The 17,397-nt window shown below is 44.5% G+C and overlaps 1 protein-coding gene across 1 annotated transcript in view; it reads right to left on the bottom strand.

Annotated features, from left to right (window-relative positions):
- Positions 1–17,397, bottom strand: part of RIMS4 (regulating synaptic membrane exocytosis 4) — a 348,985-nt gene that overhangs the window by 46,319 nt on the left and 285,269 nt on the right. The window contains exon 4 of the mRNA XM_069243543.1: positions 11,980–12,092. Within this exon, the coding sequence (XP_069099644.1) occupies positions 11,980–12,092 (113 nt within the window). The remainder of the gene's footprint in view (positions 1–11,979; positions 12,093–17,397) is intronic.

The raw sequence follows: 17,397 nt of genomic DNA, 5'->3' as shown, positions 1-17,397 counted from the left end.
GGCTTATGGTAGGGAGTCACAACTTGAAGCTTGTGTTGACAAGAATGGCAAGTAGGCACTGAAAAAAACATTGGTAAAGCGCAGATTTCCTTTTATAGCTGAAATCTATTGACTTTGTCATTGCTTGTTAAAATTGCTTTCTTCATGGCCTCAGATCACTCGCTGAAGGCACTGTCTTGAAGTTATATTGGGAAAAGTGCAAAAGTTACTGATCTAGATGTTAAAGTAATACTGCCAACAGTGAGTATACCAAAAGTACTAGAAGAAGCTGTAGTGCTGATTCATAAGTATAGTTTTAAGTCAAACAATTTTATAATTGCACTTGAGGAAGTTAAATAGGATTTACAAACTGGACCACAAAGGGCTCCTGTGGGCATGAGTAAGAAACTGGTTCCTTGTTGCAGATACCCCCCCCCCAAAACACTTTTTGCCTGATATTGGTGCTAACTTGACTGAGAGAGTGCTGGGACCCTGCTAACCAGGCCCCAGCACCAGTGTTCTTCCACTAAAAATGTACCATTGTTTCCACAATTGGCACAGCCCTGGCACACAGATAAGTCCCTTGTAATAGTGGTACCAAGGGCCCTGTGACCAGGGAGGGTCCCTAAGGGCTGCAGCATGGGCTGTGCCACCCTAAAGGACTCCTCACCTAACACATGTGCACTGCATTTGCAGATTGTGTGTGTTGGTGGGGAGAAAAAGGCAAAGTCGACATAGTATCCCCCCAGGGTGCCATGCACACAAAACACTGCCTGTGGCATAGGTAAGTCACCCCTATAGCAGGCCTTAAAGCCCTAAGGCAGGGTGCACCATACCACAGGTGAGGGCCTAGCTGCATGAGCAATATGCCCCTAGAGTGTCTAAGTCCATTCTTAGACATTGTAAGTACAGTGTGGCCATATTAAGTATATGGTCTGGGAGTCAAAATGAACTCCACAGTTCCATAATGGCTACACTGAATACTGGGAAATTTGGTATCAAACTTCTCAGAATAATAAACCCACACTGATGCCAGTGCTGGATTTATTAAAAAATGCACAGAGAGGGCATCATAGAGATGCCCCCTGTATTTTACCCAATCCTTCAGTGCAGGACTGACTGGTCTGTGCCAGCCTGCCACTGGGATACAAGTTTCTGACTCCCTGGGGTGAGAGCCTTTGTGCTCTCTGGGGCCAGAAACAAAGCCTGCACTTGGTGAAGGTGCTTCCCATCTCCCCCTGCAGGAACTGTAATACCTAGCAGTGAGCCTCAAAGGCTCAGGCTTCGTGTTACAATGCCCCAGGGCACTCCAGCTAGTGAAGATGCCAGCTCCCCCCGGACACAGCCCACACTTTTGGCAGCTAGTCCAGGAAGAAAATGGGGAAAACAAGGAGGAGTCACCCCCTCGCCAGGTCCACCCCTGAGGTGACCAGAGCTGAAGTGGTCCCCTCCTTGGAAAATCCCCCATCTTTTTTTCGAGGATTTAGCCTAACAGGGATAGAAATGTGCTCCCGTCCTCGGAGGGAGGGAGCACAAGGACAGTGTAGCCACCCTCAAGGACAGTAGTAATTGGCTACTGCCCTGTGACGCTAACACAACCCTAAATTCAGTATTTAGGGGCGACCCTGAACCCAGGATTTCAGATTCCCTATGACCTACAAAGAAGAAGGACTGCCTAGCTGAAAACCCCACAGAGAAAAAGGAAGACGACAACTGCTTTGGCCCCAGCCTTACTGGCCTGTTTCCAACTTCAAAGAACCTGCACCAGTGATGCATCCTGCGGGCCCAGCGACCTCTGCCAACTCAGAGGACTGCCCTGCAACTACAAAGGATCAAGAACTCCAGTGGACAGCAGTGCTATCCAACCAAGCAAGAAGAAACCATCTTTAATGGGACTCTCACTTCACTCCAGAAGCATGATTCCCCACCACTCTGCACAAGACGCCCCTGGCCTGTGTCCAGAGAAACCAACGACTCAGAGAGGATCCCCAGGTGACTCTGACGATGTGTCCACCCTGGGCTAACCTCTCTGCATCCCCACGACGACGCCTACAGAGGTAATCCCAAGGACCCCCCGGACCACGACTGCCCGGCACGAAGATATCCGATGCTTGGAGAAGCACTGCACCTGCAGCCCCAAGGCCCGTGAGAAACCGACCACCAGTGCAGCAGTGACCAGCAGGCGGTCCTCACCCTTGCCCAGTCAGTGTCTGGTCCGAGAAGCCCCCCTGTGCCCTGCTACAATGTCTGAGTGACCCCCGGGTCCCTCCATTAAAATCTATTGAAAACCCAATGCCCTGTTTACCCACTGCACCCGGCTGCCCCTGTGCCGCGAAGGGTGTGTTTTGTGTGCCTACTTGGGACCCCCCCAGTGCTTTACTAAACCCCACTGGTCTGTTCCCTTAGGACGTGGGTACTTAACTGCCAGCAGACCGGATGACGAGCAACCCCTGCCTCCATAGGGGCCCATGTTATTTGGGCTCCTCTTTGACCTCTGCACCTGACCAGCCCTGTGTTGCTGGTGCTGGGTGTTTGGGGTTGACTTTAACCCCCAACGGTGGGCTACCTATTCCCTGGGGACTGAACTTGTAAGTGCTTTACTTACCACATTAGCCTAACTGTACTTATCTCCCCCAGGAACGGTTGAATTTTGCACTGTGTCCTCTTTTAAAATAGCATATTGCCATTTTATGAAAAACTGTGTACATTATTGTTTTGGTTCAAAGTCCTAACTATACCTCCTTTACATACTTCTCATTAGCCAACACTTCTCATGTCGTCTGCTTTCAGTTCCTACTCTGTTTTTGCAGTCAATGCCGTTGAGTGGTGCCTGGACCAAGTACAGCTTCCGGTCACTCTTATTGGCTAATCACCAGTATGCCTCCACTGGCTATTTTACTGTACAGGTACTTTTTGTGTCTTAACAAAAGAGGACTCCATCTGCACTGACCTTTTAAAACGATACGTCTTTTGCAAATGCTCTTATATCGCTATTTGTGAACGCATTCATCAAACCCTACAAGACAGTTCTCAGAAACATATATGTCTTTTTCTCGCAGGCACACAAAGCCCCCCAACCAATGTCCTTTCTGTGCGGGGGCCACAGCCATGCACTTGTTTGGAAGCCTGTGGGATGGATCACTGCCTGCGTGTTCCTCTTAAAAAGGTGCAGTTCACCCCTGTATTGCCCCACTCATGCACTTGTTTCATAGCCTGTGGGATGAATCAGCACCCGTGCATTGCTCTTAAAAAGCTGCAGTGCACCCCTGCATTGCCCCACTGCAAGGAGCCGGGAGCAGCAAAGAGTAGGGAGCGTAGAGCGCACGCAGGGCTCTGCAGCGTCCCATCACAAGCCAGCCTGAGCATTGCAGAGACAAATGGGTGAATCGTGATGCGTCGCGTGGCCCTACGGCAAGCGTTAGAATCCTATACAGGCACTTTCCATGTCTTCCCTTCAATGTGTAGAAAATAAGCCCTGGAAAGGCATTGTATTTGAGATGCCCACACTGCTGTACATACGTTTTCCAGGTTTTTACTGTGTAAAATGTTTCCAGCTGATGGTGTTCAATCAATGAAAAATGCATTCTGGGAGTAGTAGTCCGGGTTCATAATTAAGCCAATATCAAACAAGAATGGTTTTGTAAACGAGCAAAGCCCAACACAACAGTCCTAGTGGAGTACAGCGGAACAACTGCTATGAAATAAATCTCCAAGAACAAGAAAGCAAAGCACCATAGAAATTTAAGTTTACCGTAGGCATGAAAAGAACAGCTGTGCATTATGTGGAATCGCTGTACAATTGACACCTTTATTAAGATCTCAGGAAAGACGAGTTCCAGTCACAGGGTTCAATAGCTGACAGTACATATATGACTAAAGGAAAGTAACCTGCAGAAAACTGCGGAAGGCAAACAACCTTGGTCTTGGGGGAAGTTATTGTCCGTGGCACCAAGAGTCTTAAGTTGAAAATAAAGGCAAATTGTGTGATCTTGGGGAAATCTGCAGCAGACCTCTGTCTCTCATCTAAACAAGCATTGGCAAAACCAATATGATTGGCCCGTACGAAATCTATTGGTTTTGTCAATGTTTTTTATACATGTCACACAGCAATGCTAGTTGATGTGCAGCATGTCTTAAAGTGTTTTTAAAAAGCACTATAACGTGGCCCGCATTGACCGCATTAACGTTCAGAGGTGACCACGTCATAGTGTTTTTTTTTTAAACTTAAAAAAAAAAAACGAGCTGCACAGCAGCTATTACTGCTGTGTCACATGTCTAAAAAACATAGACAAAAACAATCGATTTCGTATTGGCTATGCCAATGCTTGTTCTCTCGCATTCCTCCCAAGGACTAAGTATTGTACCTTTATGCTTTGGCTGTGGGTGGGTGTTCAGCTTCAGGCCCAACACTGTTTGTTTCTTTTTTTCCTGCTCCTGACTTCGGTGTCAGCGCGTTGCTGCTGTTATTATTATTTGTTCCCTGCTGTTTATTAATAGTTTTCTGCTCGTGGTACCATGATGTGATGCCGTCCCCTGCATAACACCGTGTTTTCGGTGTGGGCGCCCGCAGCGAGACGCTTTAGTTATTAGAAAAGGGCTCGGAGCCCTGTCGAATTCACGTCAGTGTTTTTCATTGGTTCGTGGGCTTGCCTATTAAAATCCGCTTGCTTTCATTAGTCGAAGGCATGCACACGTCATGCCTTTTCCGGTGGCTAGCCCTCCTCGAGCGCATCGACAAAGTACAGAAAACATGCGAGGCTCGCTGTTTTCTGTCCGGCTCGTGGACTACTTTTTCTCTATTTTACTAGCGCGATTTCGCTTTGCAGAAGTAAAGCGCTTTACACAGTTAATTGCACTTTTTCGGGTTACGTACCTAAATACACTTTTGCCGATAGGTGAAAAGTCGGGTTAGGAGTTTACAACGCTATGAGCTCTAACATGAGCAAACGCGAGACCCGTTGCATTGCAAATGCTTGTTTTGAATGTATTTGTATTTCTGCAGTTTTATGTAGCGTGAACTCACCCAAAGGTAGTGCATCACTTTATAGGAGCACATTTAAACACATTCTTCTGCTGGGATTCGGCTTGTGCTCTGCAGGTAACAGGCTGCTCTTGGCTTTCCTGGTATCGCTTCCACTGGTGACCCTAACAAACATGCCCTCGCATTCTGACCTTTCTCCTCCTGCGACCTCTGGCCCCACACAGTACTTTAACCTAATGCGGACAAGGGTGCATTTTGATGGGTAAGGACAGCAGAAGGGGGGCATTCACTCTTTTTGGAGTGTGTGGTTATGAGTGGAGGTATTTCAATAAACACTGTGAATCAAACTTTAAAATACCTTTTAGAAAATCTTTAAGTGCAGTTCCTGTACTTTTCTTGAAGAAATAGAGCGGCATTCATTTCCAGTAACTCTTTCCTCAGTTATGCTTTCAGCAGCTCCACCTGACCCTATTTTTTTTTTTTGCAGTTTTATTTAAAGCAAACTCAACCCAGGGTATTGCAGCGCTTTACATAAGTGCCACTGACATTACACAAGGACATGTTTTATTGTTTATTTTTTATTTTTTCACCCCCACTGCACAAGGTAGGTCCAAGCCACGGAAAGGATTGGGCAGCCCGGTGTGTGAGGTCCCCAACCCCCCGATTCGGAACAAGGGGAGGAGAGACACAGAGCCCCACCACCTTCCCCCCTCCATTCTCCAGCCAGTCTGCGACCAGAAAGGACACTGCTGGAGCAATGAACAAAACTGAAGTCTGGGTCAGAAGTTTAGGGAGCAGCGCAGTGGTGGAAAACTGTGGGAGTTTCGGGGGGGGGGGAGAGGAGGCAGAGATCAGGGATGGAGTGCAACCTTAGCGGCAGCCCCGCTGCCTGAGCAGGCGCTCCACCATACAGAGATTTTATGCTTGTGAGCCTCAAGTTCCTGAGTGAAAAGGCAGCGCCCCTCACTCAGCCTGCCAGGGACCCCCGTCCAGAAGCCAGGTTCTAAGGCTCCCCCATCGCAGCCACCAGTGTGACACCAGATTGTGCATGTCCGTGGTGAATCAGAGACAAGTCTGGAGGCTTTGCCCACCAAACTGTAACCACTGTGTTACACTAATGTTAGTAAGATAACTCGTGCCACTGCTCGTGCCACTTTACAGGCCAAAACATAGAGGCAAAGACCGATCAGCAATGCCAATGCTTGTTTTATTTACTGCTCCAGGATTGACAAACGCTCAGCTGCTGTAGCAGACTTGTTTAGTACTTAGGGGGGATTATTTCTTCAAAGTGGTAACCTAGTTAGATAAATGCTGTTTAAGTGATACAAACCTAGCCTTATTCCTGGCAGTGATGGTTCAAGGCAGCAGGCTTTTGCTCGATGACATTTGAATCACGCATGTAAGTACTGCCAATCCACATTAAAGTCGGAAAAATCCATTAGTAACATTCCTAAAGCAAATTAGTAACGATAGAAATAATGAAATAGCTCAAATAAAAAGAAAATGACACAAATTTGGCAAGGGAGTCAGGACATTTGATTTTTTGAGGAAAATATCAAAAAAACACATACAACCCAATCACGGTTAAAAGCCAATTTTTCGTCTTTATACATTACCGATGGCCACTAGAGACCTCTCTTGCGTCAAACCAAATTACAATTATCAGTATACTACTCATCTTCAACAAAGTCTGGAAGAGCAGGGGCAATCAATTATATTGAAAGCATTCCAATCTTGACAGACGTGGTTTAGGAGTACCTTTAAGGAGGGGACGAGACTACTGATTACAGTAGGTTGTCTGGAGGAGAGGCTCCCCTGCGCCTCGGCTGCCAATCCCAGTCAAACATCAGTTCTCCACTTTGTTAAGTGGCTAATAACCTATGACTGGCTAACCCTAATGCTCTCCAACGTCCTAGGTCTCTGCTGGGGGTTTATGGCCACCAACTCAAGGGTGTTACAGACCTCTCTATTCCTGCTTCCTGAAAGCTACAGCCAAAATACAGTTCTATAGGCCTCTGCATCCTTCTTCAAAGGTGCACTTTCTTGTCCTTTGGTCCCTTAGACTGTAGGAGGCCATTTTGTGTGACTTTGAATAGCTCTTCAAATTCTTGGCTCAAGAGAAAAGCAGTTACAGTCCAATACTACAGCCCATATTTATACTCTGTGTGCGCCGGATTTGCGTCTTTTTTTTACGCAAATTCGGTGCAAACTTAACTCCATATTTATACTTTGGTGATAGACCCGTCTAGCAACAAAGTTATGGAGTTTGAGTCATTTTTTGTACGTGAAAACCTACCTTGCGCTAATGACATGCAAGGTAGGCATTCACATGCAAAAAATGGCTCTAAGCATTTGTGCCTTATTTATCCTCTGGTGTCAAAATGACGCACAGGAGGAGACGGGCCTTAAAACATGGCGCCCAGCCGGATTAGCGCCGTTTTTTAACGCCTGGGTCAGGGCAGGCGTTAAGGGACCTGTGGGCTCATTTCCATGGTGGGAGACCATGGAAGCAGTCCACAGGTGCCTTTCCCTGCACCCAGAGACACCACCTGCCACCCTCACCCACCCCTGGAGGATACCAATGGATGGGGGGACCCATCCATGGTGAGTGCAGGTAAGTGCAGGAAAGTATATATATATATATTTTTTTAAGTGACATAGGGGGCCCTAACTTGGGCCCCCTTACATGCCACTGTGCCCAATGGCCATGCCCAGGAGACAGAAGTCCCCTGGGCATGGCCATCGGGAGGGGGGGCATGACTCCTGTCTTTGCTAAGACATGAGTCATTTCCATAGGGGTTGTGCATCAAAAAATGGTGCAAGTCAGGTTAGAGCCAATATTTTTGACTCTATCCTGACTTGCACCATTCTTTGGCGCACAACCCCCAGTCTTCCCTTCGCCTCCGCTGCCCAGTTACCGTAATTTATTTTGCCGCTAACCAGGCTGCAGTGCCGGCTAACGTCATTTCATAAATAAGGCATCCGACTGCCGCGTTGGAATGACGTTAGCCGGCGGTAAACTTTTTGACGCAAATCTGCCCAAGCGCTGATTTGCGTCAAAAAGTATAAATATGGGCCTACGTTTATACAGGCAAAAAGACAGCAATGCAATCCACTTCTTATGTTCACCAAGTTCTGAAGAAATAGAAGGGGAAAGCCTTCCAAGTAGTGGCCTTAGCCAATGATTGGTGATGAAACGTAACCCTTTTCCAATAATGTCCTTTCAGTAAAACCAGCCCTTCTACACAACTCTCTGGGGGTCATTTTGAATTTGGGGGGTGGAAAAGCCTGCCTGCCAAACTCCCGCGGTCAGGTTGCAGCCAGTGTGGCCGCCTTCCCGTAGGCCCCATTACAAGTGCTGCCCTGGGTCAGTGGGCGGAAATGGTGTTTCCACCCACTAGCCCAACGGAGAACAAGCCACAACATTGATGCCAGATCATAATTGAGCCAGCAGCAATGTAGTGGTGCGGAGGGTGCAACAGCACCTGTCGCACTTTTCACTGTCTACATAGCAGACAATGAAAAGTGTGATGGGCTGTCCATGGGGGCCCTGCACTGCCCATGCCATGTGCATAGAGCTCCCTGCACCCCGCCTCCACAAGCTTTTACATGGCGAAGAGGGGGCTCGTACTCCCCAGGGCAGCGCTGAATGCAGCGTTGCCTGGCGGATTAGGACCGCTAGCACCACCAATCCCTCCAGTGGAGGGAAACTGGTGGTGCTGGAGGTCCAACTGTGGCCGAACCGCCACGGTCATAATTTGGTCGTCTGACTGCCACCAAAGAGGACCGCCAGGGTCGTAATTAGGGCCTTTCCCTCTGGTCTCTGTTTCCTGCAAAACAGTCCCAAAACAGCCTATTCTATGGTTTTTATTCAAAATTATAGGATCCAAGAGACATTGGGCCTCATTATGGGTCTGGTGGTTGGCAAAGGCCGCCCGCCAAACTCGTTCCTCCATCAGGCCGCCTATGCGGCCTGAACACCGCCAGCCCTATTAAGAGTTCACCACAGGGCCTTAACACTGACGCCAGATCCTAATGGAGCCGGCACCAATGTGGCTGTGAGGCAGGTGCAACAGCACCCATCAAGCATTCCACATCCCCGTAATTCGGGCAGTGAAATGCATGACAGGGTCGTGCATGGGGGCCCCTGCACTGCTCATGCCGAGTGCGTGGGCAGTGCAGGGTCCCCCGACGCCCCCATTCCACTGCAGGCTGGCGGCAGCAGGCTGGTGGTGTCGGCGGTCGACCGGGCAGCTCCGCCACAGTCATAATGTGGAGGTTGCACTGCCACAACAGCAGTGGTCCGACCTCCACCATGGATCTGGTGGTGTGAAGATCACCAGACTCATAATGAGGCCCATTGTTTGGAGCTTGGTGTCTCAGCCTATAGGTGTGTGATGAAGATGAGATCGTACCATTCCCTATCAGGTAGACACCAACTCAAAGTGTTTCTGATTTAAGGAATTCCCCTGTTGTATCAAGAAAAAACATAGTTGGAAGTGGACCACCATCAAAGGGAGGCCTTGTATGAGAACTCTGGTTAGCATAAACATGCTAACTACTATGATCGCAGCATGTTCTTCATAATGTTCATTTGTTGTTCCGGACCCTCCTACTCACAATACATGATAGCCAGTGATGGATGGCCTGTGATTAACTCCAACATTCCTTCCAGACAGAAATCTGCTAGTCAGCTAATACATTTGTTCTCCCTGGAGAGCCATGTCAAGTCTAATGAGTAGAGATCTGAAATTAATTAGTGTTACCGGAAGAAAGTGGGCCTGGCAAGACTGGTTTGACTTTAGTCCAGGTGCTATATTATAAGAACACACATTTATAAAATAACCTTTGGAATATATAAGGATTTTGTTAAATAGTTTAAAAAAATATGTGGATAGTCTCTGCAGCCGCCCCACAAACTGGCATAGACAAAATGTGAACTTTAAACACAGTATGTATTTCATTATAGAAAATCTAATCCCAGCCTTTGCATTGAAAGGGCACTAGTCTGCAGGGGCAGACAATTCTCGTTATTGTCCACGTTTCCTTTTCACACATTAAGCACCTCTGTTTCGTGGACTTTCGAGCACCTCCGCTTCTTAGGGTTGTCTTAGCTAAGACTGAAAGGAGACCTTTCTACATGCCCAAGTGCTTTATTTTGACCTATTCTGGTTGCGGGTCCTTACCTAAACAATTCAGGGCTGCTCTAGTAGTCCAAAAGCCATGCTTTTAAAGCCACTCGTGTAGGTCATTTAAAGCTGTACTGAAGCCTACATATGACATCTGAACTTTATGCACTGGTACATTTTGCTGCACCATATTACTGTGCCATAAGAAAAGACCAGGCATGACAATAGGGTTTAACCAGTGTTGCCATGTTTAAAGGTGCCCAGGGTAAAATGTGACGGAAAATATAGTTGAATGAAAGGAAGGTGTAATGGCAAAATCAGTTAATTCTTACGGCTGCACTTTTCACCCTCAGTTTAGACTTAACCTGTGAGTAAAATTCAGCTATGCAGAAATGCTACCTTAGAAAAGTCCTGTGCTTTTTCAAGGAGTTTGACAGTAAAGGAGACACTGGCACAACTCTTCAGGCATGTGCATGGAGCATTTTGTGAACAGAAAAAAATGAAAGAGTACACTTCAAACGGGAGAAGACATCTCTGTATGTTCTTTCTCTGTTTTGTGTGAATTTCAGACAAATATTTCAATAGACAATTTTGATTTCATAGAGTTAAATTTCAATATAGGCATTTCAGAAATGGGTTCATAAAACTGTAAACTGGTTAATTCTACTATCATGTACTGCTCTGAATACTGAGGATAGGTACCAAAATTATAGCTCATCTAAAGCTTATGATGGTGTTCAAGAAATGACCACTCATGTCTTTAAATCTTAGCCATGTAAGGGGGAAGAAGGGATACTTCCCTTGACCCTACCACACTGGCTTTATGCATTTCTTCTAAGACTGAAGCTGACAAGGTGTTCGGACATGCATGCAACGGAATCCATTCGTAACATGAGACAACCTATTCCACATTGAACGAGCTCCTAATTCAAAGACATTAAGCTTCAGTGCTATTAGGTGGGTTGCGACTAGGTGGTACCGCCATATTGCAGGTTCTAGACAGTTACCTTTCTTGTGTGTGTATAAAAAAAAACATTGCAGTGCCACACCTGAGTCCAGGCATTTTATTCAATTTGCAAACTCATAGGTCTGGGTTGCAGTGCATACAGCCCCCCTATTAGTTGCTAAAGTAAGATAGGGCGTGCCATTACCTGTGATGTTTCTTGAAGTCCAAGATAGAAGAATGATAAGGTTTGTTGCCTGCACTACGCAAGGTATAAATATTCCTGTGCCTCCAAGATTTGGGTTACTTTTTAAATTATCAATACCCATTTTGCACACGTTTCAAAAAATCTCGAAAAACTGTAAATTGTTCTATTATGCCAGTTTTTTAAATACTCTTGAGCAAAATTCATCATCATGAGAAGCAGGTACATTAATCATTGATGGCCGGCGCAGCTGTAACTTAGCCACACTAGGAAACGCAAGGTTCGAGGAGCTGAGGATATGTCATTATGAGATCATGAGCAAGATTTTTAATATCTTGGAAGCAGGAACCATGGTTTAGGCAACATACTCTAAGTAGATGCACAAATCTAAAAGGCAGCAATAGTTTTGAAACTATGGGTTACTTTTTTAACTAAAATCGAACTTCTAGAAGCTTAAACATAAGGTGAGCTAGTAAAGAAAAAGGTATTTGTTACTAATTATGCTGTATGACACCAAAAAAGTATGAATATCTTGTAAATCCTAAATGCGTTTTTTTTTAAACAATAAATATAAAAATTTCGAGTTTTTAATCTTCTTATTAGTCCTCCTAAGGAAGTATGAGGACCAAAGTAGAAAAGTTATTAGAACAAAGATCTTGAGTTTTAAGTTTACAACCCCATGGGGATATAAACTTTATATATCATAGCTATTGTGAATTACATTACACTTATTCTCACTTACCCAGAGACGTGGTTGCCAGTGTCTGTCTGCCAACGAATTGTGCTGGTCCCATGCCAGATAGGAAGTCACTAAATTGCCCATTAGACGCCAGACACATTCCACTGTAATTCAGGCTGGAAATAAAAAAAAAGGTAGTACATTCACGGTGCAGACAGATGTATTGGCGAAACACATGACTAATAACTACTCGAATATTGGTTATGCATGCTCTTGTATTGAACGATACAGTTGTTGGTGTTAATATTTCAAAATATTTGAGTTGCATCTCCACAACGTGACAACAATTACCAAACAAACACAATACAATATCAGAGTGACTGACAGCTTGTAACATTGTACATCTGATGAAAAGTATTAATGTACTGCTAACGTCATGGTGCCCATAGTATGATTTGTTATCTTTGATGGAGCTTGCTCCAACACATTTTACGCCTGTCCCCACAGGGATCGCAATGTTACTTTCGTCTCTGAAATACTGATTTTACATTTGTGTGCAGTGGTTCTTGAAAAATGCAAGTAGGTGAAATTATTGTAGTGGGTCCGGAAGAAATGATTCGCCTGGCACGAAGTAGATGAAATAGGTGGATCCCTGACAAAAAGTGCTTGCCTTTCTCAGCACTGACAGTTAACCTTCCATTTGGTGAAAGGGTAGTGAACTGATACAATTTACACAAATGGCTATTCGACTGTCTTCGTTTGGTATCTGCGCCTTCACCCCAAAAGACAGATCTAGCCATTGTCAACAGAATAGTCTTTCTTCTACTTTGCGTAGTATTGTCAGGAGTGATTTTCTGAGTAGTCCAGTGTAAGGTGGAGCTTCCAAGCTCCTAGGTGGCCATCTTTTCGCATGTACCCTCCTACATGTCTTCCATTCTTCTTTTCACCCAGGTTGTTCAGCCCTGTCCACGCCCGCTGCCTTCAGCATGTGTGTCCTCTGACACATCATAGCCTTTGTTCCTTTTCCCTACCTGTTCACTAGTCAGCAATCCTTCCTGATCATGTGTTGTATTCTGCCCCCTTCCCCACACTGCTTCATTCATCTCGGCTCACCTCCTGTGTTCCCTAGGCAGTGCCCACCACCCCATACCTGCATATTGCCTGTGTCCCATTCCATTCAGCACTCTGGGTCCATCAAGATCTGTTTTGGAATCAGTGTATTCTAGAAGACAAAGTATGATGAATCTTTTTGTGCAAACCAGGTGCACATAAAGATCCATGGTTGATGTAGAAGATAACTCAGATGGTTCATGAGCCTGCTGGAGGCACCTGAGTGTGACCCACGCAAATGCTAGCTGACCGAGAGAGCGTTTTATACTGTTGCTGCTGAGACCATGAGTAAACTATCCTTTGGTAATAGCAGCACCTGTTATTCCGAAAAGGGAACCAGGAGTGGTTTTCCTTCACCCTAAAAAAGGCAGAGGATGACGTACGAGCAAGACCTGTGATATCTATTTGCTGCCATGTTCACAGCTGTAAACAGGACAACCACGGCAGACGGCGCTAGGACATTTCATTTTTTTTTACATTTCAAAAGGGCACAAATCTCCACTTCAGTGGGTAAGATGCTGATGAAATTATTGGGTGTATGGGCAAACAACTATTTTTTGGGGGAAAAAGAGGACCAGCTGCCCCACTCTTGTTTACCTCACAGAATAGAGTAGAGTAACAGATGCCCCTGGGTAATGTTCACAATTGTGAAAAGGGCACGAAGACTACCCTGGCCTGTCCCGGGACTCCCTCACTCTATCATTAAGGCCAGGATATGAGCTACTGCCCTAGTGCCCGGTTTCCTATTGCAAACAGCACTCTAGGGCAGCTCTCACCTGTCTGAAATGAAGGATTCTCAGGAGAAGTCACAGCAGCCCGCAGACACTTTATCTGCAATTGAGCAAATGTGCCATGGAGCAAGTTGTGAAGGAGGTTATCGTCAAATCTCCTGCCCCTTGGGTAAGGTCAGGAAGGTGCTGGGAAATTGGTGGAAACAGGATTGGTGTTAAGATGCTTCCCATCACTCACAGAAATCTTTCTTTTAAAGGAAAGTGAAGATGAATCCATTTGCTCTGAGGAATTAAGGCTCCCCAGAGATAATTAATACCATTTTACAAAATTACTGCAAAAAAAAACTTTGTATTCATTTTTAAAATGGTCTATGTGTTCATAAATCCAAACAAAAGGTTAGAACTAGAACAGGAAGAAACACTATGGAACAGTGCCAAACTTCATCACAATTTGCAAAGTGGCCTAGTTCCGAATTTCTTATGTTTTTTTTAAATTCTTACCCAGTAATCCTCGACACAGAGAAAGACTACACAACAAAATAAATATTTATTTTTCCAAAATGTAATAGGACTATTTAGCTCTTTAAGGTACGACATCCCCAAAAAACAAACATTAATTTAATCTTTGATTTCAATAAAGACCCCAAGTGATGACTGCTTTGGGCTATTAATGCTCAGACAAGCATGGGGCAATTAACATTCAGTTATGCTTTGGGCATTGATGGTCCTTAATGCCTAGGGTATTTGAGAGGCACTCCTTCGTGGGGCCAATATGGTTCACTAAACGTGAGACCACAGACAATGATTAATGCTGCAGCCATACAATCTCATTATTGCTGCTACTATTGAATGTCATTATAGCTTGATGCCGCTTAAAATGTATTACGGATGAGACCATTGATATTCCTTATGTCATAGGGCGTTTCATGCTTATGAATGCATTGGACCATTAAACGTCTTACAGCCGGGGGCATTGCTACTAAGGGCCAATCATTGGCATTCAAGGCCATACATTCCAGGGACAATGTGTGCTTTTCAATAGAAGGGACAGTTAATGTCCATTCCTCACAACGACTACTAATCCTCGTTAAGGCCTGAGCTAACTGATGATTAGGGATTTGGTTTTAAAGCATAAAACGACAATGACATACGCAGGAGAAAACCATGCTATAATTTAGTTAAGCTACATAATGACATGAAATACAAGAGCTGAGATGCAGAGTTGGCACAGTTCGCTGAAGTAAAATGAAATCTAGAACTGGAGTTGGCTTTCAGACAAGCAATCGTTGTAACAGGAGATGCCTCCAGTCACTGTCACCTTATCATTTAATGCTAAGTGACCAAGGGCTTCCAGGGGCTGCAAAGAGGTGTCTTCAAGGTAGACACCTCACTCAGTATAGACCACAACCATTTCCCATTAACTGCACCAGCAGCGCTGTAATCTATGTCACTGCCATCCAGCTTCTCTTAAATGCTCGTGCTAGGCCAAGTATATAAGCAAAGTGAACAAGGGATTTCAGTCATTTTTGACGGGGTAAAATGAGTCCAACATACGAAAAATATTGGTGATGTAGTGAAAACATCCTTGCACCGAGAAAGACTTTCGAGATAGCTTCTACTTCTTTGCAGAGTACAAACTGCAAAGCAAAGACAGGGTGCAGAGGCCAAGTCTTGTTTATTGGAAAAACACTGGACTACAGGATTGTTTTAAATCTCTTAAGCAAACCTATCAGGAATCTAACGAACTTAGTCAAGCAGTCTTGGGGAGGGTATGGATGCATTAGGATTACCTAAAAGGTGCCTCAATTCATAGTAAATTCTGCAGAATTAGTAAGCAAAACGTTTTTGGAACATGAAAAATGCTTTGCTTGATTGCCATGAACCAGGAGTAGAAAAAAAATATTATTACAAGATTGCTAAGGTAATTTAAAGGAACACGTGTTTCAATAGAGGGTTGAACTGAAATGGCCAACTTTTATTGGGCATCCCTTACAGCAATGGGCAGGCGAAATATGGTATCAAAAGTTTGCAAAGGCTTACAAATTACTGACATTACGCGTGACACAGTGCTTTTCAAACCTATACAGCAAATCCCTATGAACTGCTCATGCTAAGCTCTCAGTAGAACCCTTGATCAAGGGAAGACACGAGGGGAGCATAGTTCTCATACATTCCTTATCTATGGAAGAGATTCACCAATGACTTTCACAAGGGCCCATCTTCATGAAATTCTGAGTGAAGCTGTGATCTGTCATTGCTGTAGACAACCTTTGAATTAAAACGCCTTTATCCGAGGCAGGAAATTGGGATAAGTGCGATATGGGCCACTATAGCACCAAAGCACGATTCTATTCCATGCTGGCATCTCGGCACTACAGTCACTGTAGAAGTTATTATGAGCAGTCTGCCTCTGTAAACCTATTTATTCACTAACCTCAATACGAACTACCAAATTACAATGCAAATCAATGCAATTGTTCGCTCTCTGAACAGCCAAAATGCTTTCATGAATGCAGCGCCAAGAAGCACGTAGGTTGTGCGTTGTGTGTTTCTGTATTGTGTGCAAAACATGCTCATTTAACAACATAGTGTGACATCGCCTGTCAAAATATATTTCTAGTATACTAAATGTAGAGTTTCACTTCTCTAGGGTCTTACGATACATTTGCCATCCACAACAAGCAAAATCATATTGTTTTCACATACTTAGTTTTTAAGTTCGTGCACCATGAAAGTGTATCAAAAGTTTATAAGTTTATTCTGTTCTGTATAATAGCACTTGTGTCAAGGTCGGCGCTGATTTACATAATTTATACCGATAAGGAAGCAATGACGCAAGTTTGCAAACCTCATTACTAGAGGATTACGAAGAAAATCAAACTATTAATAATTTTGAAATTAGTATTTTAGTTCACATCAGTACAGACGGGAACATCTGAGGCGAATGGAAGGATGTGTCAGAGGAATAATGTATGTGGTATGCTGGAATTAATCGCAAACTGGTCACGTTTCTTCACAGGATTAATTTCCGTTAATTATTTCTGGCTTTTCATTATGTCGTAGCTCTGTTAGGTCATTCTCCTTCGGTTTATCAAGAGATCAGCATGCCATCTATATAAAAGTAGCAATTAACTTTTTATCAATTGTATTTGTTTACAAAAATAACATAGATTTCGCCCACCTATAGTGATCATACTGTTATCATATACCTGAATTGCACTGCTTGTATGGCAAAAGGAAACAACAGTTTGAAAAAAACCAAAAAGACATTTGAAATCAGCTACGTCATAAAAAATATGTTAAAGGGAAACTAGGAGTGAAGTAAATTATTCAGTTATAGCACTATACAATCAATCCAAATGTCTTCTAGTCATGTATCAATTCGAACAGTCAGACATTAAGAATCGATCAATCTGTCCATTCCTTCGCAATTATTTTCCCTTTTCGGTCTTGTTAAATAATAATTATACAGACAAGAGTAAAGCAGTATATGTTCTGTCATTCAGCTAGTTACCTTGTCCTGCCACAGCCAGTCGCCTCACTCCCCTTCAATATTGTTTTATTTTTCAGCTGCTGGCTCTCAGCCAGTGGGGCAGTGCTCCTTCGCCATTGCCGGGGAGCCGCCCCTGGTTAATAGAAA

The sequence above is a fragment of the Pleurodeles waltl genome, chromosome 7, assembly GCF_031143425.1.
Source record: "Pleurodeles waltl isolate 20211129_DDA chromosome 7, aPleWal1.hap1.20221129, whole genome shotgun sequence".
In the NCBI taxonomy this organism is placed as follows: Eukaryota; Metazoa; Chordata; class Amphibia; order Caudata; family Salamandridae; genus Pleurodeles; species Pleurodeles waltl.
Note: the sequence above shows the minus strand (reverse complement) of the source record. Positions and strands in the feature narration are given on the sequence as shown.